Here is a 27,363-nt window from a genome sequence, read left to right on the forward strand (position 1 = left end):
AAGCTCATTTATTTATCATACTTGTAATCTAACCCAGATTTAAAACTGGCCTATGGAGATTGACAAATATTGGTTGTGATAAATCATGATATAGACATATTTCCACGAATGCACTAACAGGAAAAAAATAATGAAAATCGACAAATTCATTTTGAATAATCAAAATGAATAACCTGGCTTTAAAAGCCAGAAAACAGCAAGAGGAAATGGATTTTAAAAGTATCCATTTTTTTACTAAATTTCATTTTGGGGCAAAGTAAGACACCAAAACATTTGAAAATTAAAGCATTGACTGGGCTTCCATTTGCTAAACTCTTTTTGACATGACAAATCATTTTTTAAAGACTACAGCTTTGCTAATTTTCTCCATATGTGTACAGTTTGTCTTTGACCTTTAACAAATGTCCTTTAGGCAGTCCACTTACCCTCCAAGAACAACACCACAGCATCATTTTACTTGCACACAAAGACTTGAAAGCTTCATAAAAATAAATGATCCATGGCACAAGATACATTAACCAGCAGAATAATAAGCTATTTCAGCCCTGTAAATTTTAGTGCCCATCTATTCAAAACCTCACTGGGTCATTTTAGTATTAAATTCATAGGAGTAAAATGGTAAATACACATGTTTTATTTGTTAAGGTGCCAGCTATATATTTGGTGAAAAAGTTTAATAGCCTAGGATATTTAAAAGCAATGTCTCTCTCCAATAAATGATTTTATGTGTTACAGACACATTTAGTATTAAGTATCATGTATATTTAATATCACAATGTCTACTTCAGTGCCCCAAAAAGCCTTTGTTCACTTTATAGTTTCCATTACTGGAGAGCCAACATTCAGTTCTCCCACAATTGTGTAAAGTGCAGGCAAGCCACAAGAGCTTCTAGTTTTAGCTTGCAGCCCGTGGGACCACGATACTTGTTATGAAGCCATTAATTCTGCCTCAGCAGTTTCAACTGTCAGGTACATGTAACAATAATTGCACTTAATGAATGCTGCTCAATTTATTAAGTATAAAATGAAAACCAGTATTCTTTTATATGCAGCACTAAGGCATATTATTTATCATTTGTGTATACCATGTTGAATATTCTACTGTCATTTATTGGTCAGGGTATATAGCCATTGTTTTTCTAAAGCTTCTCTTTATTAAAAAACAATGCAGGAAATTGTAACTCTCTAATTAAAGAATAATTAAAATAATTAGTACCAAAACAAATATTTAATAAGAATTTGTATCCATGGAAAACAATCCAGCAAAACCAAGACCAAGTTTCTGCTTTAGATAAATAAGGTTCTTTCTGTGCTACCCTCTCCTTCCCCAATCTTCCCTAGAATATGAAAAAATTCAAAACCTTCCAGCTGGTTGAAATATCAGTGTTGTTTCTTTCTTAAAGTTTTTGGCAGTAAAACTTTCGTGTACAGACATACAGCCCGCCTCATGATTTTCAAAGCTAACAACTAGATTTCTTATTTTCAGTCACTCAAGGTAAACTGCATAGACATTTGCAAGGGCGAAGAGGGAAGAATTTTTGAAAGCATAAGATGAAAAGGTATCACTTTTAGGATCCCAGAGGCATCTGCTTCCAATAATTATGCTCTGCCTGTTCAGTTGTCCAATGTGAACAATCACAATTAGCTTATATCGTGGAATCATCAAGTCCTTGACCTGGGATTTAATAACCTAGAAATTTAAAAAAAGGGAGGATCTTCATTTAGCTACATTGAAACTCAAAAGTATTAACCTTTGTTATAAATATAGGGGATTTAAATTAATAGCATGATGCTTTATAGACACTTTGAGTAATTGTTGTAGAACCATAACCATGATTCCCTTCAAGCATGGTCCTCTTGAGATAGAACATTCAGGTACAAAATTATAACACCAGCAATAAATCTACCTCTTCTTCCAAGATACATGAAATAATTATAATCCAGAACACAGAATTTAATAAATTACGTTCTTTGAAAAACTTTAAGATGGCTTCCCATCAAAGAATGTTGGCATTGGAGTTACGCTGTCTTGTTCATGTCTAATTAAGGAACCATTTGGAGTCTCCTGTAATATAACTAATCATTAATGTTTATTAAAACGTTTTTTATAAGAAAGAAAGCAGAGAAAACCTTGATGAAGTGCCAGCCCTGGGGTTGGTAAAAATAGAAATGTGCTTAAAGACCACAATGTCTGTTTTTGATGGCACTCAAATAAGCTGCCTTAGTGAAGAGGAAATAATCATTAAAATGTTACATCTTTTGCCATAAAGACTTTTATAAATGGGGCAGTTTTATACACTTTTACATAATGCATGCAAATGATGCACATGATTGTTTTAGACAAAGGCTATATATACACACACACACTCATATACGTAGAATATGACCTAATTCTAAATATACATTATAACTTTTTCTGCAAATTAATTCCCCTCATCAAAAAGTAGAGGGTTTATTGTGCTTTCAGCAAATATTCTAGCTATTGTTAACACTGTGGGAAAATCACACATGTACCTCAGAAATGGTTTTAGTCATCTGTCTACAGAGCTCTGGTTCATATTCTTCTACTTGTAGATAACTGGTTAACACATCTTTCAAAATGTGATTGACCGTAACCACAGGAAAATGCTTGGGAGGACCTGAAAATATACATCAAATTTCTTTCTAAAAAATAATTTCAAATCACACACACCCACCCACCCCACAGGCTAATCAAAAGAATATTGAAACATGGAGAGATTTAATCTTCTGGGTGGCCATAATTAGGCTTCCTGTTAGGTGCTCTGGGAGAAGACAAGAAGACAATAGTTTCATACACGTACCCGACTACCTCAAAAGTGTATTCAATACTGCTGGGGTTTGACGTTGAAAGTCTCTTCCTTCCCAGGATCCATTGTTAGGGACATACTTCAAAGTCTCAACAGCTTTCTAACTGGCTCCCTACCTCTTATATCTCCCCCTCCAATCTTAAGATCTGTCAGCAGATCTTAAGTGACATTCCTTTTAGCAAGGCCTAATGGGTGGTTCTTGCAGCCTCCTCTCCTGCTACCACAGTGCCCCGCTTGTGGACTGCTCCAGCCTCACAGGCTCCATCTGCCTTTACTCTTGCTGTTTAGTTTTCAAATGCAATACTTTTCCCCATCTTGTTCATCTGAGAAACAGAGACTCATGTTTCAAGGCCGTCTCAAATGTCTTCTTCTCCAGGTAGTCCTCGACCTCCTCTCAGGAAAAAATGTCCTCCTTTGGGACAATGTCCCCTCTTTTCCCCCTCCTTTCCTTGCGATGGGTCCCCACTGCCATCTGGCTCCTAATCTATTTGATATCGGCTAAAGCATACCTGCATTTCCAGTGAAATGGTAAGCAAGCTCGGATTTTATCCTCCTCAGAGTCTAACACAATGCTAAAGGCATAAGAAATTTTTAATGTATGATTTCTGAATTTAAAAAGAATTAAAAATTTTATAGATAATAATCATTATATAAGATATATGATTGTATATTGTATACATATACAATAATGAATACTTTTTATTAAGCTTTTGCATCATGTCAGGCAGTGTGATAAGCACTTCATATTTATTACCTTATACAGTCTTCGAATAGATTTCCGAGATGAATCTTACTGTTATCTCCACTTGGCAGGTAGGGAAACAGAGATTTAAATACATTGAGTAACCTGCCCAGAATCACACACACAGGCAGAGCTGGGCTGCACACCCAGGTTTATCTGATGCTACAGCTTATATTCTCAACCACATTTCATCCACGTTCAGAGCAGAAGCTTTGGATGAATCTTCTTTAACCTGCATCCCAGTAATATCAGCCATATCAACTCTTTGGTCATACCTAATGTCACTATACAACATGCACATGTGCCCAGGGCCTGGCATGCAGAGGATCAATCACTATTTGAGGAATTGATAAAGATGAAGGAGTGAGATCAAGAATTCTATTCAATTCTCTTTTAATCAATATCTATTAATAAGTCTTTGTTTGTGACGACTGTATCTATCAAGGTTAAAGGAAACATATGGTGCCCTAAAGTTAAAATAATTCCAGGAGGAAGTTCTGAGTGGGATGGAGAAAATCACAAGGGATAGTGCCGTGCCCCTCCGCCAGTGAAAGTAAGGTTGTCAGCCTGTCTCCCACCCCAGACTGGGGAATAGAGGGAAACTTTTAATAGATCCCAGAAGGGTCATGTGGAGAGGGGTCCCTTGGGATTAGCTTCGTCCTTTGGTTGAGGAATGTAACCAGGCTGTGATGAACCCACAGGCAGGAGCCAGGGAAAGAAACAGTTCCCCTCACACTCCTCTCTCCCTCTGCCGCTCTGCTGAGGTTTCCCACTGGCTGTACTTAACCAGAAGGTTACAGCCTCTGGCTGCACTTCAGTTAGGTGAGCCTCTTGAGGCTCCATTTTGATGATCATATAGAAATTGTTGAATTCCCTTTAAATTGTGGCAGGGTGGGGTGGGGAATGAATCTGGGAAGGTAAAGTAGTTCTTAACTGTCTCCCATCACCTCCTGCGAGCCCAAGCCCAGGGCACTGGTGATTGACCCAGGGGTGACAATGCTCTGGGCCAGGACAATGAGAGTCTTTTCTTGGAATTCTTATTTTAAATTGCAAGTAGGAAAAAAAAAGTCAGCCTTTTTCTGGTGACAAATTTACCATGTGACTCTTAGGACCTGCTGGAGGCCATGTTTTTCATGGTGGAAAGGAGGCCAGGCCACCAAAAGAGAAGGAAGTGCACACGGATCAGTGCTGGAAAGAGGGCCTGGTGGCACTTGAATCTGCTTCCAGTAGTTCTCACTGTATAATGCTACCAATGTCCTTTTCACACTTTACTTAGATTAATAAAAAGTCATTAACCTGATTCTGTTTTGAAAATATTTTGAAATATGGTAATGAACTATTCTTTTCTTACTTCTTTGTTACCTTCCCCTAAACATCCAGAATTATCCATCAATGTTCAGCTCATGATTTCTGTAATAAGCTCCTACAACTACTTTCAGAGTCAACTGATGTGAATGGCAAAGCTTTTCTTCCCTTTTGGGATTTTTGTTTTTTCCTTAGGAGAAAAAATATGTTTTAGATATCAAAAAGCAAAGACCTGAAGAATCAAGACAAAAAAAAAATAACATTTAACAGAGGATAAAGATAAGGTTACATAATGTATGTGCCCCTCCACTACCCCAAATTGGGGTAATAATAAGAATTACTACATATTTTTTGTTAGAATTAAATGAGACAATATATTGAATATGTTTAGAACAGTGCTTGCCTCATGATAAAACACTCCTTAGATATGTGATCTTATTAGTGTTATTGCTGTTATTGTAGTTACTGCATGCTGAAGGAAGAAATTCAATTTACCTTTCTGAGAAGGCAGAAAGATGGAAGAGGACGTAAGTAGGGAGCCAGTGAGGACTGCAGGGTTGGGAAGGACCCCATGGGGTGGTACAAAATCAATGCTGAGATTGACAGGGTCTGTCTAAGAAAACCTGACATACAGGCAGGGCTCTCTGAGCACTTCATGGAAGCTAAACTCATATGATCTCTCTCTTTGTCAATATTTTGGATCTACTTTCTGTTGTGCTGGCTTCATTCTCAAGGCAGGCTATCTTGTGGTAGCAAAGACAGCCACCAATAGTTCTAGTCTGGCCTGGTCCTCACAATCCATGTTTATAAACAACCAGATGCCACTTTAATCATAGTTCCAGAACAAGTCTTGTGGAAAGCTTATTCCATAATTAATATGAAGTTACAATGGCTATAATGGAAGGCTTTATTCTTAGTGATCTATAGTAAGGTCCTATAGTCAGCCATTTTCAGGAGCAGTAACATGATGAATGGAGAGATTTAAACATATTATTTCATTTGAGTGCCACAGCATCCCTGTGATATATAGACTATTATCCCTATTTACAAGTGAAGCCACTGAGATTCATTGATGCTAAATACCTTGCTCAAACATCCTTTACCCAGGAATTAGCAAAATTAGTATTCAAATTCAGATATGATAGATGCCACAGCTTGCATTTTCTTCTATACTCCTTTTAGTAATTAACGAGAAATATGTAAATGGTATTTTATTATAAGAAACTTTAATATTCCTTTTCTATTCCCTTTTTTCTCTTGTAAATTATACTCATGTTTCATCTCATTTTTTGTAGCTGTAATTGCACAAATGCTCTCATCTAAGATGTGTTTAGATGATGCAAACATTATTGAACAGAATGAAAAATTAATTAAACATAATAGTGGTGGTGATTGGCTGATATTTTTCTCTATGTTTCTGGCCAGTATTACATTGTAAAGATATGATAAACCCTTTGCCAAAGGCCCACTGATATACTTTGGATATTTGTCCCCTTGAAATCTCATATTGAAATGTGATCCCCAGTATTGGAGGTGGGACCTGGTGAGAGGTGTTGGGGCCATGGGGGGGATCCCTCACGAATGGCTTGGTGCTGTCCCAGTGGTAATTACTGAGTTCTTGATCTGTAGCTCTCCCTCTATTAGTTCGCATGAGAGCTGAATGTTTAAAAGAGCCTGGCACCTCTCTTGTTCTCTATCTTGCCATATGACATGCCAAATCTCCTTCCTTTCTGCCATGCCTAAAAATTTACTGAGGTCTTACCAGAAGCAGATATTGGCACCAAGCTTCCTGTACAGTCTCTAGAACCATGAGCCAAATAAACCTCTTTTCTTTATAAATTACCAATCTCAGGGAGCACTTCTTTACAGCAATGCAAAATGGTTTAATATACCCACAAAGTACCTTTCATATGTGAAATAAACCCAGAAACAAGTAGAAGTGGAAGTATAGTATTAAGCATTAGTAAAATGGCTGGATGAATACTTTAAAAGTGAATTGTCAAGCATAAAATAATTATATAAAAATTCACATAGACTATTGTAAGAAAATATGGATATATTTCATCCATACTAAGCTTTTTCTAAAATTACTTTTCTTTTTTTTAATAAGCAATTTATTAATATAGAAAAAAATGTGATTCATAAACTCAGTTGAAGGAATTTGGCTGAAATGTCACTGCCAATATTAAATGTCATCTTTCAAGACAGAGCCATCTTAAAATTACTTTTCTAATGTGATTCATACTCAGTACTAAAACTGATAAGATGCTTTATTTTGTTTATTTGAGAAAACAAGTTGCAAAAAAATACCCTTATGAAGAAACACAGGGATTTGCATTTGACCTGCCTTATCTTGTTGAAATCTGATTCAAACACTTTCAGCATGCACAGCTCAAAGTAATGGACACCCTATGGCTAAGAACTTTTAGTTGCAAGTGATGGAAAATCTGACCCAAACTTAGCTTGCCTAACTGAAAAGTTTAAGGGTAGCCAACTGGATTTAGAGCTCAAATGATGACATCAGGATTCTGTTGTTCTCTCTGTTTCAAGTCAGGGCAAGATGGCAGATGCTGCCGTAACCCCTACATTTGTTCAGGTTTCAGGGCTTTATGTTCCTCTGCAACAGGCCCGGCAATATTTCCTGAATTTAATCTCAGAGGCTTTGATTGGATGGACCGTGGTTACATGCCATCCTAGAATCAGTCATTGCTCTATCTATAAAGCCAGTGCCAGCTTCAGCAGAATGTTGGGATCAAAAGTGGTGATGATGGTGGAATTTCAAAGGAAATTTAGTAGGGTTACCAGAGAGGTATAAAAGTATATTGAATGGCAGGAATATTAGCAGTCCACAACAGGCACTGTGAAAATACCACTAGATTGACTAATTATGGAGCCATGTAATCCATGTAGTCTTGGGGATTACGTAGAAACCCAGCAGCTACAAGGCCGAAGGGGACATGCTGATGGTCTATAATTTTCTTGGGGTTAACTGGGCACAGATGGAATCATGTTGGCCCACAGAGCCTTCCTTTGCCCCTTGGTAAATCTCTGTGGAACTTCTATATAGCAGTAATTATATATGAATTCAGATAATAGTGAGCAGGTATGCGTTTAGAGAAAACAAGTGGGTCTATGAGGAAATGTGGATGGGAAAAGATATTTGCCATGGACTCCACCTGGGAGTACAGGGGCAGGTGCAAAGATCTTTGTTTTCAAAGACTCAAAACCTCAGTGGTAATGGATAAACACCTCTGTCAACAGGGGACTATGAGTCATTTGCCTTTGCTTTGAGGTTTTCTTCCCCACCTTTATCTATTAACAACACTGACTGGTTTGGTTGGATAAAACATCAATACTTATCTCTTTCATTTAAATCGTATCTCTTTATCAATGTACCAGAAATACTCAGTGAATTTATTAAGTTGGTAGTATACTGTATACATCAGTCAGTGCCACCCAGTGAATTGCTTAGCATTTGGGAAACATTGGTAAAGAAAAGGAAGACGGCGGGCGTTGCTACCTTTTTGCTGAGGAATAAACTAAAGCAGCATCAAATCACTCAAGTAATTAAAGTCCCTTATATGGTGCTAGAATTGAAGATAATGCCAGGTTATCAAATCTCACTTTTACGAACGCCAGTCACCAAATTAGAAGTTTAAAACAGGGATAAGAGATAAAAGAACACACCCAACTGATAGGTGTTTTCCATCCGAACTGTGAGGCGAGAGATATCATCACGCTGACCGGGTTCATCCATATAAGACACAGTACTCATAGAGCTAAAAACAGGGAGAAAATCAATTTTCATCATTACTATAACAATAATAACAAAATACAATATTGCTTTAAGCTACAATGTTACAAAGAAAGTTTTCTCAGAAAATTCCAAGTAAGTCCTATGTAAATGTCCCAGTGATACACTAAAAAGCTAAAACATTTTAGAGATGGAAATATTAAAATGCAGAGGGGTTATTTGGAGCAGGTCTCAGTGTGATGGCTGAAGCCCAGGGCAGTTACCCAGATCATCAGATTATCCAGAAAGTGATCCTGGGTTGATGTATGTGTATGGGGTAACAGTACATACTTCAAAATCCATTGCCAATCGAGTCTCCACCACTGACACAAAGGCTCTCCTCAAAGTAGACAAAGCTCACGAACAGGGGTCATATAAGGAAGCTTAAAATGTTGGGAAACAACTCTGTATATATGTGGGGTATTATAAAGAGTTCACTATTATATGTCGTTCACAAAATCCCTTTAGTATAAAAAAAAGAAAAATGAGAGACTTGTCTGCGTGGTAAAGGAAACCGCAATTCACCAAAACCATCACAAATTAATAAGCATCAGTTGCCCTTTTCAACATTAAAAAAGGGTTTTGGTTTCATTATCAAGGCAATATGAGTTTATCCTGGTGCTAAACAGGAGACCCACGCAAAGAGGAGCTCCCAGTGCCTCTCCAGCACTACTTAATTCAATTTAGTTCAGAGGAAATTCAGCTGTAACTAATGACAGTCTCAGAATGCTGCACCATCAATTTTCTCCACCTGTGAAAATGAACGTTAAGACAGATGTCATTTCAAAGGGGAGGCTATAATAGCGTGTGTGTGTGTGTGTGTGTGTGTGTGTGTGTGTGTGTGTGTGTGTTTTCAGAGTGACCACTTTCTTCCTAAGCAGGCTATGTTTTTGCTTTAATTAAATAAAAAAGAGATATTTGCTCTTAATCTTTGGAGATATTTTTTCTCTCCAAGGAATTTAAAATACTTAGTTCTATGCTGTTAGGAATTAATGAACTTCTTGCAAATTGATATTTTAAGAAAATCACAGATACTCTATTTTTAAAAACCTTTTAATGCAATACAACTTACATGATAAATTAGCAGCCCAAGAAAATGATGGAAGAAATTCTGGCTGTTTTTTCATGATGGATTTCTGGATGAGTGACTTAGTCTTTATTCTTATAACACCTGCGTTCCTCAATTTAATGCTGCCCTTTGAAATAGCAGCCAACCTGTTTGGCCACACTGGCTGCAGGTGTTGTGGATAATACCAAAGATGATCACTGCTGCTTAAAGTATTCAATGTTACATAAACCCTTTGATTCCAAGATAAGCCAGTCTGCCCCATTACTATATAGGCTACTTTTAACTTTGTAAAACATATCCCATAAATTATCTCATTTTACCTTCACAATACCCGTTGAGGTAAGTAAAATATTCATTGTTCTACCCATTTCAGAGATAAAGGGAACAAGACAAAGGGCTTAATATACATGTATAAAAGGGAGACAGATTTCAAATATCCTGTTTACCTCTCGGTGACAAAGTCCCACGGATGATTATAACTGACAGAATGAAGACGGGCAATGACTGCCTGAAATAACCACTGCAATGAAAACTTACTTGTGCAAACCTGCAGAAGGTATTCATAAAAACTCAATTTCTTTTCTAGTGAACACCATATTAAAAATTCATGGAGAAGAAGAGGTTGTGCAAAACCCAAATTAGCTGGGTGAAAAGTCCAAGACAAAAAAGCAAATAAGGATTTTTATAAACTGTCTTCACTATCAATTACGAAAGGTTGACAATTAGTGCACTTACTATTATTATCCTTATGAAATTGGTAAGTGTCATAAGGGCAGCTTAAGAACTCCACTGGTTGAAGATTGGTGTGCAAATAGAAAGTTTTGCAGATTGACTTTTTTTGAGTTATGATGATGAATTTGTTCAGTGCCCTTTTATTTCCACAGTCATCATGTAAACAGTACATGCTCATTTAAAAAAATTCAAACCATACAGAAAAGCATAGAGAAGAAAGTAAAATTACACAAAAATTACCAACCCCAGTGTTTAACCCCTGTTAACATTAAGAAAATCAGTTCAGACATTTGATTTTACATATAGGATCATATTATAGATACTTTTTTAAAAATTTAAAACGTATCATGAATAACTTTCCATGTCAATAAATGGCAAACAATAAATATCAAGCCAATACTTAATATATGCACATTCTGGATTTCATTTAACCATTTATACTCCATGCCTTTTAGGGCGTTTCCAATATTCTGCTATAATAAAGAAAATTACAACAAACATTGTGTCAGGGACTCCTATTTACTTTCTAATGTTGTTCTCTCCTTCTTCCTTAGTAATAGAATGCTACATTTGTATGAATACTCCTGTGCAGACTAAAGACAAATTCTCAGTCTCTTTTTGTGCTATTGTGGCCTATGTGGCTTATGAGTCAATAAGAAGTGGAACTGTTTTGTGAAAATTCTGAGCAGTGCCTCTAAAGAACTAATGCAGCCGATAGGAGCCTGTTTTCCCCCGTCTTGGTGACTGGAATGTGGATGTCCCAGAGCGCAGCACTATCTTGGGTCTTGAGATGGCCTTGTGGATTACAGATAAGAAAGACAGAAGCCTCTGAACTTCCTCTCTCCAGACTTATTTTATGTAAGAGAGAAATAAATTTCTATTTTGTTTAAACTAACGCTTATTATTATAAGCAGCAGTGCTAATACAGAGTTTGCTACCTGGAAGTCGGATGCTACAAATAATCAATAAATTTAAAACTTGGGGGTGGCAGTGGTGGCTCACACCTGTAATCCCAGGATTTTGGGAGGTCGAGGTGGGTAGATCACTTGAGGCCAGAAGTTCAAGGCCTGACTAGGTAACATGGCAAAACCCCATCTCTACTAAAAATGTATTTTAAAAAATGAGCCAGGTGTGGTGGTGCACACCTGAAATCCCAGGTACTTGGGAGGCTGAGGCATAAGAATTGCTTGGACCCAGAAGGTGGAGGATGCAGTAAGCCAAGATCATGTCACTGTACTCCAGCCTGGGCAACGGAGCAAGTCTCTGTCTCAAAAAACAAAACAAAAACCAAAAAAACCTCATAAAAATTGGAATTAGTTTTAGAAAGGAACTAGGGCTTCGAGAAGTAAATTTGCAATATTTTGCTGAAAATCTGGTAATTCTTTTTTTTTAAAAAAACTATTATTTTAGGTTAGGGGGTACATGTGAAGGTTTGTTACATAGGTGAACTCACGTCACGGGGGTTCGTTGTACAGATTATTTCATCATCCAGGTATTAAGCCCAGTGCCCAGTAGTTATCTTTTCTGCTCCTCTCCCTCCTCCCACCCTCAACCCACATGTAGGCCCCAGTGTTTGTTGTTCCCCTCTTTGTGTTCGTGAATTCTTGTCATTTAGCTCCCACAGGCTAGTGAAACCTGGAAGTTCTTATCATGCAGAGGGAAAACATTTAGTCTATTGCTTTCTGTGCCTTAGAAGGCTGACTGTGTATCAGGTAAGACTATAACTTTCTGAAAAGTTGTAGGAAAAGTTTACTTTTTAAAACCTGTGTTTATGGTATTATAAAAATCTGAGATCTGATAGTTCCTACATTAGAATGAAATGGGTTAGAAAAAGAGAGAGAGAAAAAAAGAGAAAAAGTTGAATAGAAAAAAGAAGATATTTAGTCCTTGAGAAAAGACAAAAGGAAGAGAGAAAATATTTAAAATGCTTGCAGTATGGGAAAATAACATTAAGCCAGAACATGGGCTTGGTATATTTTTAGAGATAAAACAGTTTCTATCTTTTAAAATTGGGGAATTGCCAATATCAGTTCAGAATGCTGGTTTAGAAAACCCTGGGCATATTTTCTCTTGATAAACAGATTCACTCACATCTTTTGAAATCTTTAAAGATAAATATGTGAGATACCAAAAAAGTAAATTTATAATTTAATTACCAGTGCTGTGTACCTGGCACAATACATTTTTGGGATATATGTCAGAACATTACAAATGGATGGGTTTCAGTTGTCTATCATCAGACTTTCCCTAGTTTACAATGACCACACTTCTAGACATGTGATCTCATTGCAAAGTGAATGCTATAGTTTTATTTTTTAAATATAAAAACTGTTCTTGCTGTCTATGTGTTTTACCAGCTTGTTGGCATTTATGGAGAAAAAATTCAGTTGGTAAAATGTGTCCCAGAGAGTTATAAAGTTTTAGAAAGAAAGATAGAAAAATAATGTAATAAAAGAAAGCCTGGAGTAAACCACTGGTGAGAACACTTAGCAAATTAAATAATATCATTGCAGATGGAAGAGTAACCACTCTTAACTCAATGAAAAATTCAGTGAATATCTGGAACCACATGAGCTATTGCTGAGGACAGACAGCCTGCATACAGAAGTAGCTGCATGAAACTGGTCCAAAATGACAAAAGTAATCCTCCTTATGTGTACCTGACTGACACTGGAAATGCACCATGCTAATCCAATAGTATGCATTCTCATTCTTTGTAGGAAAAAGGCAAAAAAAATTAGTTAAGAAGTTAGAACATAATTACTTTTTAATGAAATTTATTTTTTTCTTAAAAACATCCTGCAAATTTGCTTGCTGACCAGTCTTTGGATTACATAGATAAACATAAGGCATATCTTTTTGTAATGACAGTTAGAGATGGTAACAATAATTTCAGTTAATTCTCATCAGCCACAATAGCATGTAATTATTATTGAGAACTCATTTCCAGACATTTTCAATGTTATTATTATTATACCTAGATGTTTTGAAGCTGAAGGAGGAGATAATATTGAATGCATAACTGGCTTTAGAGACATTATAGTAGTAGATTTAAAGGTCCGAATATCATCGCTTCCTTGTATATATTTGTAATGGTATCATTTAAGTGTGTCTTTTTTTGGCGACGGGGGCGGGGGCTGGAAGGTGGGGGTTAAGCTGTTACTGAAATCATGTGCTGCCTCCCAGTGGAGATATTTCAGAGTGCACAGAGGAAAATAAGTTCTTCAGGATATAAATTTGTACATTTATACTTTCCATTTTTCATCAAATATTTATTGTTCACAATGTGTCAGGCACAGTGGGAAGTACTGGTAATATAAACAAAAATAAAAGCCCTTGAGCTCAAAAAGCAGGATGTACAATGTAAGAGTAAATATGTAAGGCTGGGCGCGGTGGCTCACGCCTATAATCCCAGCACTTTGGGAGGCCCAGGCGGGTGGATCATGAGGTCAAGAGATAGAGACCACCCTGGTCAACATGGTGAAACCCCGTCTCTACTAAAAATACAAAAATTGGCTGGGCATGGTGGCGCACGCCTGTAGTTCCGGCTACTCAGGAGGCTGAGGCAGGAGAATTGCTTGAACCCAGGAGGTGGAGATTGCGGTGAGCGGAGATCGCACCATTGCACTCCAGCCTGGGTAACAAGAGCTAAACTCCATCTCAAGAAAAAAAAAGACTAAATATGCATAGAAACTCCTTTACTTGGGCACTGTCTACTTAACACTATCCATGGATATTTTGATGAGTGTTATGCTTAAGAACCAAAGCATACCAATTTGTCCCCCCTCATTAGTAGATGATGCTATCTGGTAAGATAAATTAGTTTGTAGCCACTTAATTTACACCAAATTTGCCAGATTTTTATGTACAGGCATATCTCATTTTATTGTGCCTCACTTTATTCTGCTTTGTAGACAGTTTTTTTTTTTTTTTCAGTTGAAGGTTTGTGGCAACCTCACATTGAGCAAGTCTATCAAAGTCATTTTTCCAACAGCATATGCTTACTTCATGTCTCTATGTCACATTTTGTTAATGCTCACAATGTTTCAGACTTTTTCATCTGTTATGGAGCTCTATGATCAGTGATCTTTGATGTTATTATTGTAATTGGTTTAGGGTGTCACTAACTGCATCCATATAAAGCAGCTAACTTAATTGATACATGTTATGTATGTTCTGACTCCTTCACAGACCAGCCATTCCTACCCCCCTGCCGCCCTGCCTCTCCTTGGGCTTCCTATTTCCTGTGACACAACAATATTAAAATTAGGCCAATTAATAACCCTACAGTAGTCTCTAAGTGTTCAAGTGAAAAGAAGAGTCCCGTATCTTTCACTTTAAATCTAAAGCTAGAAATAATCAAGTGTAGTGAGGAAGGCATGTCAAAAGCTGAGATAGGCTGAAAGCTAGGCCTTTTGGGCCAACAATTAACCAAGCTGTGAATACAAAGAAGTAGTTTTGTTTTTGATTTTGTTTTTTCAAGACAGTATCTTGCCTTGTCACCCAGGTTGGAGTTGGAGTGCAGTGGTATGCTCTTGGCTCACTGCATCCTCGAACTCCCAGGCTCAGGTGATCCTCCCACCTCAGTCTCCCAAGTAGCAAGGACTACAGGTGCACACTACCACACCTGGCTAATTTTAATTTTTTTGTACAGACAGAGTTTTGCCATGTTGCCCAGGCTGGTCTTGAACTCTTGAACTCAAGTGATCCACCCACCTCGGCCTCCAAAGTGCTGGGATTACAAGTGTGAGCCACTGTACCTGCCCGAAAAGTTCTTAAAGGAAATTTAAAGTGTCACTTTAGTGAACACATGAATGGTAAGAAAGCAAAACAACCTTATTGCTGACATGAAGAAAATTTTAGTGGTCTGGATAGAAGATCAAACTAGTCACCAATTCCCTTAAGCCAAAGCCCAATCCAGAGCAAGGCTCTAATTCACTTCAGGGCCATGGAGGCTAGGAAAGGTGAGGAAGCTACAGAAGAAGTTTGAAACTAGCAGAGGTTGGTTCATGAGGCTTCAGGAAAGAAGCCATCTCTGTACCATAAAAGTACAAGGTGAAGCGGAATTGCTGATGGAGAAGCTGCAGCAAGTTACCCAGAAGATCTAAGATCATTGGATCAGCTAAGATCACTGATGAAGGGGGCTACAATAAACAACAGATTTTCCATGTAGATGAAACAGTCTTCTTTCAGAAGATGCCACCTAGGGCTTTTATAGCTAGAGAGAGGTCAGTGCTTGGTTTCAAAGCTTCAAAGGACAGACTGACTCTCTTGGTAGCAGCTAATGTAGCTTGTGCCTTTAAGTTCAAGCCAATGCTCATTTACCACCCTGAAAATCTCAGGGCCCTTGAGAATTATGTTAAATCTACTGTGTTCTATAAATAAAACAAAAAAGACTATGACAGCACATCTGTTTTATGGCATAGTTTCTTGAATATTTTAAGCCCACTGTTGAGACCTCCTGCTCAGAAAAAAAGATTCCTTTTAAAATATTACTGCTCATTGACAATGCACCTGGTCATCCAAGAGCTCTGATGGAGGTGTACAGGGAGATTAATGTTGCTTTCATGCCTGCTAGCACAACATTCATTCTGCAACCCATAGATTAAGGAGTATTTCAACCTTCAAGTCTTATTGATTTATTTACTTATTTTTAATTGATGTATCATAGTTGTATATTTTTCTGGGGAACATGTGATATTTTGATACATGTATATGCAATGTGTAATTATCAAATCAGGATAACTGGGATATCCAATACCTCAAACATTTATCTTTTCTTTGTGTTGGGAACATTAAAATTCCTCTAGCTATTTTTTCCCTTAACCCTCACTAGCTATTTTAAAATATATAGTAAATTATTGTTAACTATATTTCCCTACTGTACTATTGAATACTAGAACCTATTCTATCTAATTATATTTTTGTATGCATTCACCAACTTCTTTTTACCCCACAAATCTTATGATTTAAGAAATTCATTTTGTAAGGCTATTGCTGTCATAGGTGGGGATTCCTCTCATGGATCTGAGCAAAGTAAGTTGAAAAGGATTCACCATTCTAGCTGTCATTGAAAACATTTGTGATTCATGGGAGGAGGTCAACATTAACAGGAGTTTGGAAGAAGTTGATTCTAGCCCTCAGGGTTGACTTTGAGGGGTTCAAGCCTTCAGTGGAAGAAGTAACTGCAGATGCAGTGGAAATAGAAAGATAACTTGAATTAGTGTTAAAGGATACAAAATTATAGCTAGATAGGAGAAATAAATTATAGTAGGGTGACCATGAGTGAAAATAATATGTAGATTCAAATAGCTAGAAAGAGGACATCAAATGTTCCCAACACAAAGAAATAATACATGTTTGAGGTAATGGATATGTAATCACCCTGATCTGATTACTATGCATTGTATATATCCAAAAATCACTATGTACCCCCTGAATAATTAAAATTTTCAATTAAAACATAAAATTTAAAATGGTTAAAAAAAGAAGTGGAACCTGACTACGTGGCTGAATTGCTGCAATCTCAGGGTAAAACTTAAACAGATGAGGAGTTGCTTCTTACAAATGAGCAAAGAAAGTGGCTTCTTGAGATGGAATCTACTTCTGGTGAAGATGCTGTGAACACTGTTGAAATGACAACAAATATTTTAGAATATTGCATATACTTAGTTGATAAAGGACTGGCAGGGTTTGAGATGAATGGACTAATTTTGAAAGAGGCTCTATTTGGGTAAAACGCTATCAAACAGCATCACATGCTACAGAGAAATCTTTCATGAGAAGAGTCCATTGATGTGGCAAACTTTAAAAATTTATTTTATTATTTCATTTTATTTTTATTTTATTTGATGCAGTGTCTCTTTGTGTGGCCCAGGCTGGAGTGCAGTGATGTGATTAAAGCTTGCTGCAGCCTCAGCCTCTCAGGCTCAAAGGATCCTCCTGCCTCAGTCTCCCAAGTAGCTAGGAATACAGGCAGGCATGACTATGGCTGGCTTATTTGTTTGTAGGGAAGAGAGTGACTCACTATGTTGTCCAGGCTGGTCTTGAACTCCCGGCCACAGTGATCCTCTTGCCTTAGCTCCCCAAAGTGTTGGAATTATAGGCGTGAATCACTTTGGCCAGTATATTGTCTTACTTTAAGAAATTGCCACAGTTATCCCAACCTTCAGCAACCACCGCCCTGATTAGTCAGCAGACATCAACATTGAGGCAAGACCCTCCACCAGCAAAAAGATGACAACTTGCTGAAGGTTGAGATGGTCATTAGCATTTTTAGCAACAAAGGATTTTATAGTAAGGTATGTACATTGTTTCTTTAGATGTAATGCTATTGAATACTTAATAGACTACATACAGTACAGCGTAAGCAATTTTTATGTGCACTGGGAAACCAAAACATTCATTTGAGTTCCTTTATTGCAAAATATACTTTATTGCAATGGTCTGGTACTGAACCGGCAATATTGCCGAAGTCTGCCTGTAGTTTTTAGGTATTTTACTGACATTATTTGCTCCATTTTACTAGTAAGAGAAGGTTATAACAGAAAGAAAAGATAATTTTCAGAAGTGAAAGAGACAGGAACATGACAAATGACACATTCTTGTGGAACACATTTTTTTCGAGTAGGAATGATTCTGAAGGACAAAGAATGAACCATGAAACCTGTGAAAAGCTCACCTCTGCAGTGATTGATGGTAATCCAGAAACGGTGATGGACAAAGCACAACAATTTTAAGTGTGTAGATAGAAGACCAGAGTTAGTGTCTGAAGCCTATTGAGCAAATGCTCATCCAAGAGCAAGGGAGGTGATGGTCAACTTTTGTTGCAGCTCCCTGGATGAAATGCATCGGTTCAAAGCTGCATCATGCTGGGAAATCATCAGAGAGCTAGTGCTGGGAGTGTGGGTGTCATGAATACCTCTACAAAGCTGTGGAGATCATCAAGGAGGTGTGTGGCCTATTACAACAGATTTCCAACACAAATAAAACTGTTCTTTCGGGTTTTCAAAAAGCAGATGCACAATGGAATGTTTCAGCATGGAGGTGAAAGTTGACATTAAAAAAAAAAAAAAACCATAAACAAGCACTTTTCTATTTGCTGTAAATGGACCTTATGCCTATAAGAGAAGCCCCTAGTCACCCTGGACTTAACACACACAGGAATCTGGGAACTTAACTTGTTTGTGAGCAAAAGAAACTTGCTTGCTCAGAAATTAGTACAATGCAACAATTATTTATTCAATGATCACAAAATATTTATTGAATGACTACTCTATGCAAGGTGCTATTTTAGGACTTTGGAATACAATACTGAAAAAAACCAAAAAACAAAACGATAGTCTTTGCTCTCATGGAACTGATACTTTAGTAAGGAGAGACAGAGAGTAGACAATAAAATATGAAACAAGTAAATTATATGTTATGATAAAAGGTGATATATGCCTCAGGGAAAAGAAAAAATAGAGCAGGTTAAGGGAGTCTGGAGTGGGTGAAGGACAAGATGTGATGTGCAATTTCAAATGAAGTGGTCAAGATAGGCCTTCAAGAAGAAAGAAAGGTGAGGAAATGGACCACATGGATGGCTGAGGGAAAAAAAGATAAACCAGGAAGAGGGAACAGCACAGGCAAGGCTTTCAGACTGGAGGCTGCTAATGTGTTTGAGAAAATGCATAGAGATCAGTAGCAGAGCGAGGAAGAAGCAAAGGACTGAAGGAAGCTAAAGTTGCAAAGGTGTCAGGTAGCTAGGTCGTGTGGGGCTTTGTGGGCCATTGTATAAGCTTTGGCTCTTACTCTGATGAAGAAGACATACCCCTGTATTTTCTAAATACCATTAGCTTTCTTTGCCAAATGGCGATATCAGGTTTAACTCTCACATGCCTTGCTGACATTTGGTATTATTCTCTTTACTTATGTTTTGCCATTTGGATGCGTGCAAAATGGTATCTTGTTTTAATTTACATTTTTTTCTGCTTGAAAGTGAGTTTCAGCCCCTCTTCATATTCTGCGTAGCCATTTGGGCTTTGTTTCTGTAAATTACTGTCTTCCTTGACTATTTAAAAAATTGTTTTCCAAGGCTAAGTTGTTAATGTGCAGGATTATATATATATATATATATATATCTTTGACCAACCTATTAACTGTGTCTATCATATCCTTTGTTGAACAGAAGTGCTAGATTTTATTGTGGTTATATTTATCCAAATTTTTTTTTGCTCTGTGGTTTAAGTTTTCATTTTGGGATCTTCTTTCAGAAGTCTTTCCTTACTCATAGAACACGAAGATATGGGTCTGTGCTTTCTTCTATTAGCTTTGTATTAATAGATTTCCACAATTTGGTCTTCCATATGGAGTTGACCTATGCAAAGTGTATAAGTTAAGAGGCCAGCTTCATTTTCCTCCATATAGTGAGCCAGCTTTTTGCCAACACAATCTATGATTTCCCCATTTACAAAAATAAATGGGGATAAAATATCTTAAAGTACAATACACTACTAGTTGTTATTGTGGTTTCATTTGGAAACATGGCCATTTCAGTTTTCCCAAACTATTTTCTCTTTTAGGGGGAGGCTGTATCTCAGCCAGACCTTGTTGGGAGCTTTAGTTTAACATAGATGGTGATACGACTTATGTCCTAACTTTGATCTTCTACTCTCTAGTCTTTTCCTTCAGGTATCAAAATGAAGAAATTGTTCAGGCAACACCATTTTCAGCTGCCCACACGCAGCTCACAGTTGTTTAGACTGAATGATAGAATAAATTCATCACTGTTGAAATGAAGTAATGAATGCAATAGTTTTCATTTTGGTCACTTTTACTGGGAAGACTAGATAATGTGAAAAAAGTTACCAGGCAGCTCTCAGTTTCCCTGAAAAATGAACTTATCTAAATTAGAAACCTATAGTTATTCACCTTTATATGTCTAATATGTGGCACAGTAATTGGCACATAGTAGAAGCCAATAAATCCTGAATAAATGAAGAAATTCATATAGTATAGCCTAACTAGTATGTATTACTAACTAAGTAATACATATAGTGTAGCCTAACTAGTCTGTTAGATGCCATCGGTGGGTTCACACGGGAAGCTGTGGGATCGATACAGAAAGTTCTGGTAACATGACATCACTGTAATTTGGTTTGAGGCAAAGGAGAGAATGTTCAGCCCCCAACCTTGTCCCTAATCTACTAGTGGAAATCCTGGGTTCACAGATAACAAGCCTGGATATCATGTCACGTGATCCTGTGAAAGTAACTTGACCTCATAGCTTCTGTTTCCAGTTTAAGAAAATGAGAGAAGCACATCTGTTCAAATACTGTTCAGTGTCTGTCAAAGCCTGATATCATTGTAAAGACCTGCACTTACTGTGGATGGGAAACAGAAGGTTCTGTTGAATGAATAGAATAGTTTTATTAATGCAAATCACACATGGATTGCCAATTATTGGGAAATGAAAATATTCGACTAATAAAAGCCCCTTTTGCTGCTTGCTAATTCTGTAGCTTTGGAGCCTCAATCTCTTTAGGTTCCTGCTTCTTCATTTGTTGAATGGGAAAGATAATAACATCTATCTTTACAGGGCAGGAGTCAGCAAACATTCTGTAAAAGGCCAAATAGCAGATATTTTTGGATTTGCAGGCCCTATGGTTTCCATTGTGACTTCTCAACTCTGCTGTAACAGTATAAATGCAGCCCGAGACAATGTGTAAGTGAATAGGCATGGCTGTGTCCTAATAAACTTTATGCACAGAGAAATTTGAATTTCTTATTATTTTTACATGGTGCAAAAAAAACGGTTCCCCTTTTGACTTTTTTTGACCTATGTAAAAACCGTATTTAGCAAAACGAATGCAGATTGGAATTGGCCCTTGAGTCATAGTTTGCCAACTCCTATTATGGAGCTTCTATGATACATAAATAAGGTCCATGGTAAGGGCTGTATAAATATTAGGTATTATCATCCTTATGCTTATAAGTTATTTAGGTAAAAAGTAATTCGAAATTACAGATGGAGTATGGTGACAATTGTGTAGCGTACTGTCTCGTCTGATATATGTATGTCCAGGTCTGAAAGTAAAATGCCAACACACTAACAGTTACGATGTTAGGATAATAAGATCCAGCTTAAGACGTTTCTGGTTTTTCTTTAATAAAACATAAAAATTACATTGAAGTGAAAAGATAACCTAAATAAAGACCCAATCTTGAAAATATTTTATATTCACAATATTATTTAATATAAATTTAATCTTCTTGTTATAATTCAGAAGGCATTTCAGATATTTATTCTTTCTGGGGATCACTGTGAAGCTTAGTTACAACTGTGGAAGAATGCAGACATGGAGATCAAGACTTAGAGATGAATCCATGCGGATCTTATACCACATATAAGAAGCAGCTTTTCAAGGCGGTCTACCTCTGTTTTTCTTGTCCTCCTTATAAGTGTGGTTACTGCTAAACAGACAGATACGTTCATAGTGTATTGAAGGGGGATAGACAAGAAAATCACCAAATACAGGTATGTATAGAAGGCGAAAGCAGTGGGAGAAGAAAGGAAGATCATCCAACCCAGTCTGGAGGTAGAGATGGTCATAGATGGGTAATTAGAGAGCACTTCCCAAACAGGTGGAGATGGAGCTAAATTCTGATGGAGCAAGTAAAAAAAGCCAGTGGAAGAGTGGAAGAAGAGGATTCCAAGCAAGGAGTCAGGGTATCCCATGGGGAAGCTACATGGGGCCATGGCTGGGGGCCGGATAGAGCACTGAGGGATAATTGAATATGGCTGGAGGGGAGGATGCCCACAGATGGTGGGGAAGACGGTGCTATGGAAGTAGACAGGGGTCTGTGGACTCTGAATCTCATATTCAGAATTTGGGACTGTATCCTAATCATTAAATGAAGTTACTTGACTTGTAAACTTCAGTTATTTCATAGTAAAGTGGTAGAAATGATGTCTACCTAGTAGGATTAATGCTGGGGAGATTAAATGAGCTGATGTATTCAGTCCTTAATAAGCTTCAGAATGTTTTACATGACGGACACTTTTACTTTCAAAATTGTTTTAAAATAATTTTTAAATGAAAGGTATATGTTTTTCCATAAAACACTGCAATTTCAAAACAATGCCTGCATTTGGTAATCACTAAGCTTTCAGAATTTTTCTGCTAGTTGAAACCTCATTCATGAAGGAGAATCACATATACTGTCTAATTCCAGACAGTGAGGAAGCTAATGGAAAGCAAGTATTAATACAAGTTAGCGTGGGGGGCAGCAGCCTCCTAAATAGTCTGCATTGCAAGGGGACTTGGAAGCTGATCGTTTGCTATTTAAGAAAAAAATTACTACTAGAGGATCCATTCTAAATGTTTTGTTTGAGAGTCCAAAACAAAATAGTTATCTAAATGTAGTTGTCAGTGAAAAATCTGTCCTAATGTGTTGATAAATATGATTTTTGTATTATTGTTGCCTTTAATATGTATTTATACTTCATCAATAATAGGTTAAAAAGAGTGACCTCTAATTCTTCAAACATAGCCATGCTCTGATTCTATATGACAAATTTGTTTTGAAGGGGAAAAGGTAAGTGAAAGTCATGCAAATAGGGATGACAATATAATCTTTGGAGGGAGTATTTAAAAAAAATCATGGGTACATAATTTATGTCAGACTGTTACTTAAATAGTTTCCTGGAAAAAGTAAGTTGAATTTAAGTCAACAATTAGTTTTAAATAATTTAAAAAATAAACCGTGCACTTAACTGTTGGAAATAGCAGCCAGAAGAGCTTAGAAGCAACAGTTACAAACGTTAATTATTCTCCCACCTTTACTTTTTTCTGACATGTGCTGGGATTGCTACTCCTTTATAGCCAGTTTCCCACCTGTAAAAGACATTGTATGTGTAATCCACAAACTTCCAGGGCTGGAAAGTGTAGTTACAAGTAGGCATTAATACACTCTGAGAATAGAAAGATTTTGGTTTCAGAATTCTAATTCTTCCAGTTCTTCTAGTCTCTGTTCTGCAGACCCTAGCTCCTGCCTCCCAATATATACCCACTATACTACATCCTCCAATGCTATAGAAACCAAGAATGAAAATCTATTATTAATTGACTGCTACATCCATAATTCGTTTTGTTTTCTTCCCAACAGCAGTCAAAAGGAAATGCCATGAAAATATTAAAAAATTAATGTATGTCTTTAGGAGAAAAGATGCAATACGTAGCAAGAGCTAAAAAAAATGTACTTATTACCCTTTGACCTACTAATTATTCTTCTGGGAAATGACCAAACAGAGGCATATTATATAGTGAAAAAAAAAAAAAAAAAAAGGAAACAAACTTAAAATGTGCAATAATTAGAAAATGGTTAAGCAAAATGGTTGACAAAATATTATGCATTTAAGAGGATATAGAAAAAACTCTGAAAATACATGATGAAATCATATAACACAATGTTAAGTATGTTGTATATGTATTTATTAATTACAAAAATGCAAAACCTATGTTATAAAATATTGAGAAGAACTCTAAAGACATATAACTGTGGCTGGTTTACGTTCCATGTGGTGTTTCTTTTGAGTAGGAGGTTTTTTGGGATAATCTTTGAAACAGCAAAAATGCTGCTAGGATTAACATGTCACTTAAGCTTTCTCCCTTTCTCTTTCTTTTTAAATATGGCCTCTAAAGATGACCTGAACCTTGTACTTGCCATTTTATCTCTTTTTACGTCCCTGAGGAAGAGTTTTTTTTCTCTAATGTTATGAACCTATTTATTCAATAAATGAATGTACAGTTTTAGACAGTTACTCACCCTTTGATGTGTCCATGAAGTTCCTTTCGCCGAAATTCATGATTACTTAAAGAAGAAACACTCCCTCTTTTCTTCCATGAACGAGCTGCTCTGTCTTTAGCATTGTCTGACATCATCATAACCTATGGAAGAAGACTTTTGTAAAATAGCAAAAGAAATATCTGGAAACATTTTTGTTAGTATAACAGAGACTAATCTCAAAGTACACAGATTCCTTTTCTACCATTTTTGAACGGGGAAGTGGGGTTTCCTCAAGAGCAATATATAGTATTCATTGTAGTTCTGATCAGTAAAACTGGAACTGTGACAACTCTGAAAATGTTTATTTATCAATAATATACTTACTTTGCATAAGCAGATATTAAGCTACAGCAAAAATGCTTAACTAATGAAGAGGGAGGTCATTGAAAAAAGATATACATGTATAGAAGAAAGATGCTATCCTACATAAGAAACCAATATTTATATTGCCCCCCAAATTTAATTGTAATACAAGTTTGCTAATTAGTATTTGCTGTCAGTGTTACATTTTATTTTTGAGACAGGGTCTTGTTCTGTTACCCAGGTTGGAGTGCAGTGGCATGATCACGGCTCACTACAGCCCCAAACACCTGGGCTCAAGTGATCCTCCCAACTCAGCCACCTGAGTAGCTGGGACTACAGGTGTATGCCACCATGTTGGGCCAATTTTTTGTTTTTTGTAGAGATAGGGTCTGTGTTGCCCAGGCTGGTCTTGAACTCCTGGGCTCAAGCAATCCTGCTTCAGCTTCCCAAAGTGGTGAGATTACAGGTGTGAGCCACTCTGCCTGGCCTATTTTACTGTTTTAGAGACAAGATCTATCTCTTGTTACTCAGGCTGGAGTGCAATGGAATGATCATAGCTCACTGTAACTTCAAACTCCTGGGCTCAAGCGGTCCACCCACCTTAGCGTCTCTGGTAGCTAGGACTACAGGCCTGCACCACCATGTCTGGCTAAATTTTTAAAATTTTTGTAGAGACAAGGTCTTGCTATGTTGCCCAGGTTGGTCTTAATCTCCTGGCCTTAAGTGATCCTCCTGCCTTGGCCTCCCAAAATGGTGGAATTAAAGGCATAGACCACTGTCCCTGACCCGCCATGACTTTAAAAATTAAAATTAGGGGTAGTGGGCTAGAAAAAAATAAAAATTAAAATTAACTGTCTTTCCCAAAGATTTCTTGTTTGTTTTGTTTTCTTGAGTAACAGTTACATACTTTGTAAGGAGCAAATAGAAATTAATGTTTAAATAAATTATTTATTGGAAAACTTCCTCCTTCCTACTAATACTTGTTAAAAAGCTGGTAGTAGCAATGGACTTCCCAGAACTTAGATTATAACTTTAACGCCCTGTGTCTACCTACAAATTTAAGTATTCATTTAAATTATTTCATAATCTGTGAATGTGAGAGCCCCAAAAAGAAAATACTGTGCTAGACACCAAAATATAAAAATAAAAGAGAATCCACCTTCAAGGAGTTGGCGGATGAGTGAGTAGGGCAGACAAGAACATACCCTAAAACCCAGTGGCATCAGTGACAGTGCAGAGGTACTGTGTGTGGGTGAGGGAGGCAGTGTGGTGTGAGTGTGCACGTCAGTGTGAGCATCCTTGAGTGTGTACCTGTGAGTGTGCATCTCTGTGTGCAGGTGCCTGTGTGTATGAGTGTGTCTGCATTCGTGTGTCTGAGCGTGAGTGTGTCTATGAGTGTGGAAAGACACACACGCCTGACTGATCATTCAGGTTTCGCTGTAAAGCCACATAGACCCATCTCAGTCTCAGCTGTTTCCTAAGCTGCCCTGCAGGCCACCCCCTCCCCAAAAGGTCAGGGTTGGGACCAGGAGGTCCTCATGGGTGCGACCCGCCACAGGAAGACTGCCCAGGGCCAGGGGATGACCATACTGGCCGGCTCTGTGTTGGCCATCACTCTTGAAGCCCAGCCATGCAATGGGGCAGGGGGCGAACAGCTAGGACCTACTTTCAGATCCCAAATTTGGGGCCATTTTTTCTTATTTGTTGGGAGGAGGAGGAATAAGGTGGTGGAGAGATCCCGACCAAGTCTTTCCATTTCTCAACAAAGGGCCGCTCCCTTGCCCCCTGTCCTCCCCTCGGGGTTCAGACGCGCTGCCGAGAGGGCGACCTTACCGGGAGCCTCCCAGACCTCCGGCTAGTTCACTGCGGACGCTGCGCGCGGCGGGGCTCCGCTTCCCAGGCTTCACTCAGCCTGCGGCCGCCGGCACACTCCCCGCGAACTCTGCGGCCGGTCTCCAGGGTGACCTCAAACAGCGCCATCGGCCCGCCCCGGCCAGACTTGGCCGCTGAGTGGCCCTCTGCGCTGCCCTAAAGATGTAGAGATCTCATCTTCACTGCCCAGAGGGGGTCGCCCTGAGCCGCGCCTGCGTCCTGGGGTGGCGGCGAGCTGGAGGGGAACTGGTTCATTCTGCAGAGAGGAGGACCTTTGGGACTAAAGGCATTTGCACCACGAGGGCTCCTCATCAAGTTCCTTTCCCTGCAGACGTTACGGGCAGGAGTGGGAAATGCATCGGTTTCCTAGGACAGGAAATTCGAGGCGCTAAGGCAAAGTAAAGCAGCCGCCGCCCTTTCCTCGGCCCCTAAAGCTGCTTTCCAGGTTCCCCCTCCAAGGTACAGACGGTGGGTAATGGAGGTAACTGAGCGCTTACATTGGCCAGATACCCCAAATACTGACAGACATTGGGATTTAGTAGTCCCAACAACTCTGTCGAGAAAGGAATGTTCTCTCTTTAAATGATTTAGAAAATTGAGATTCTAAAATGTTAAAAAAATATATGGCCCGGGCCCCTGAAACTCACGGTCTTAACTCCAATCAGTGTATTACAAACGCGGCTGGGTTCCTTCACTTTCCTTAACACGACTCTTCAGAGCCTATTCATGCCTAAGAATCTTCGAAATGGATGCTGTTTGGGGTTGAGGACCTGCCTGCAGATATAAATGGGCCTTTCCTCTTCCTTAGCGACTATCCCCAGCCTAAGCTCATTGGGCCTCCCCAAACCAAAAGCAAACAAAAGAAACACTGTAGGGACCCTCCTGTAGT

The 27,363-nt window shown here is 38.1% G+C and overlaps 1 protein-coding gene across 1 annotated transcript; it reads right to left on the minus strand.

Moving 5' to 3' along the window:
* Window positions 1-211: 211 nt before the first annotated feature.
* On the minus strand, window positions 212-26,720 carry DYNLT5 (dynein light chain Tctex-type family member 5). The gene is made up of 5 exons (XM_017532642.2): window positions 26,414-26,720; window positions 24,279-24,402; window positions 8,563-8,654; window positions 2,515-2,639; window positions 212-1,690 (listed from the first exon to the last, which is right to left on the minus strand). Exons 2-5 carry the CDS (start codon window positions 24,395-24,397, stop codon window positions 1,487-1,489), a joined length of 540 nt encoding a protein of 179 aa, XP_017388131.1. The 5' UTR covers window positions 24,398-24,402; window positions 26,414-26,720; the 3' UTR covers window positions 212-1,486.
* Window positions 26,721-27,363: the final 643 nt, after the last annotated feature.

The sequence above is a fragment of the Cebus imitator genome, unplaced genomic scaffold (genome assembly GCF_001604975.1).
Source record: "Cebus imitator isolate Cc_AM_T3 unplaced genomic scaffold, Cebus_imitator-1.0 Scaffold3, whole genome shotgun sequence".
Taxonomy (NCBI): Eukaryota; Metazoa; Chordata; class Mammalia; order Primates; family Cebidae; genus Cebus; species Cebus imitator.

Bases quoted from the DNA above. Each gene is read 5' to 3' on its own strand.
- DYNLT5 (XM_017532642.2), bottom strand. From the start codon at position 24,397: ATGATGATGTCAGACAATGCTAAAGACAGAGCAGCTCGTTCATGGAAG. The intron at 8,655-24,278 runs GTGAGTAACTGT...CCCTGTTTTTAG, and splicing joins CTTCATGGACACATCAAAGG to CTCTATGAGTACTGTGTCTT. The intron at 2,640-8,562 runs GTGTGTTCTTTT...GTATATTTTCAG, and splicing joins GGAAAACACCTATCAGTTGG to GTCCTCCCAAGCATTTTCCT.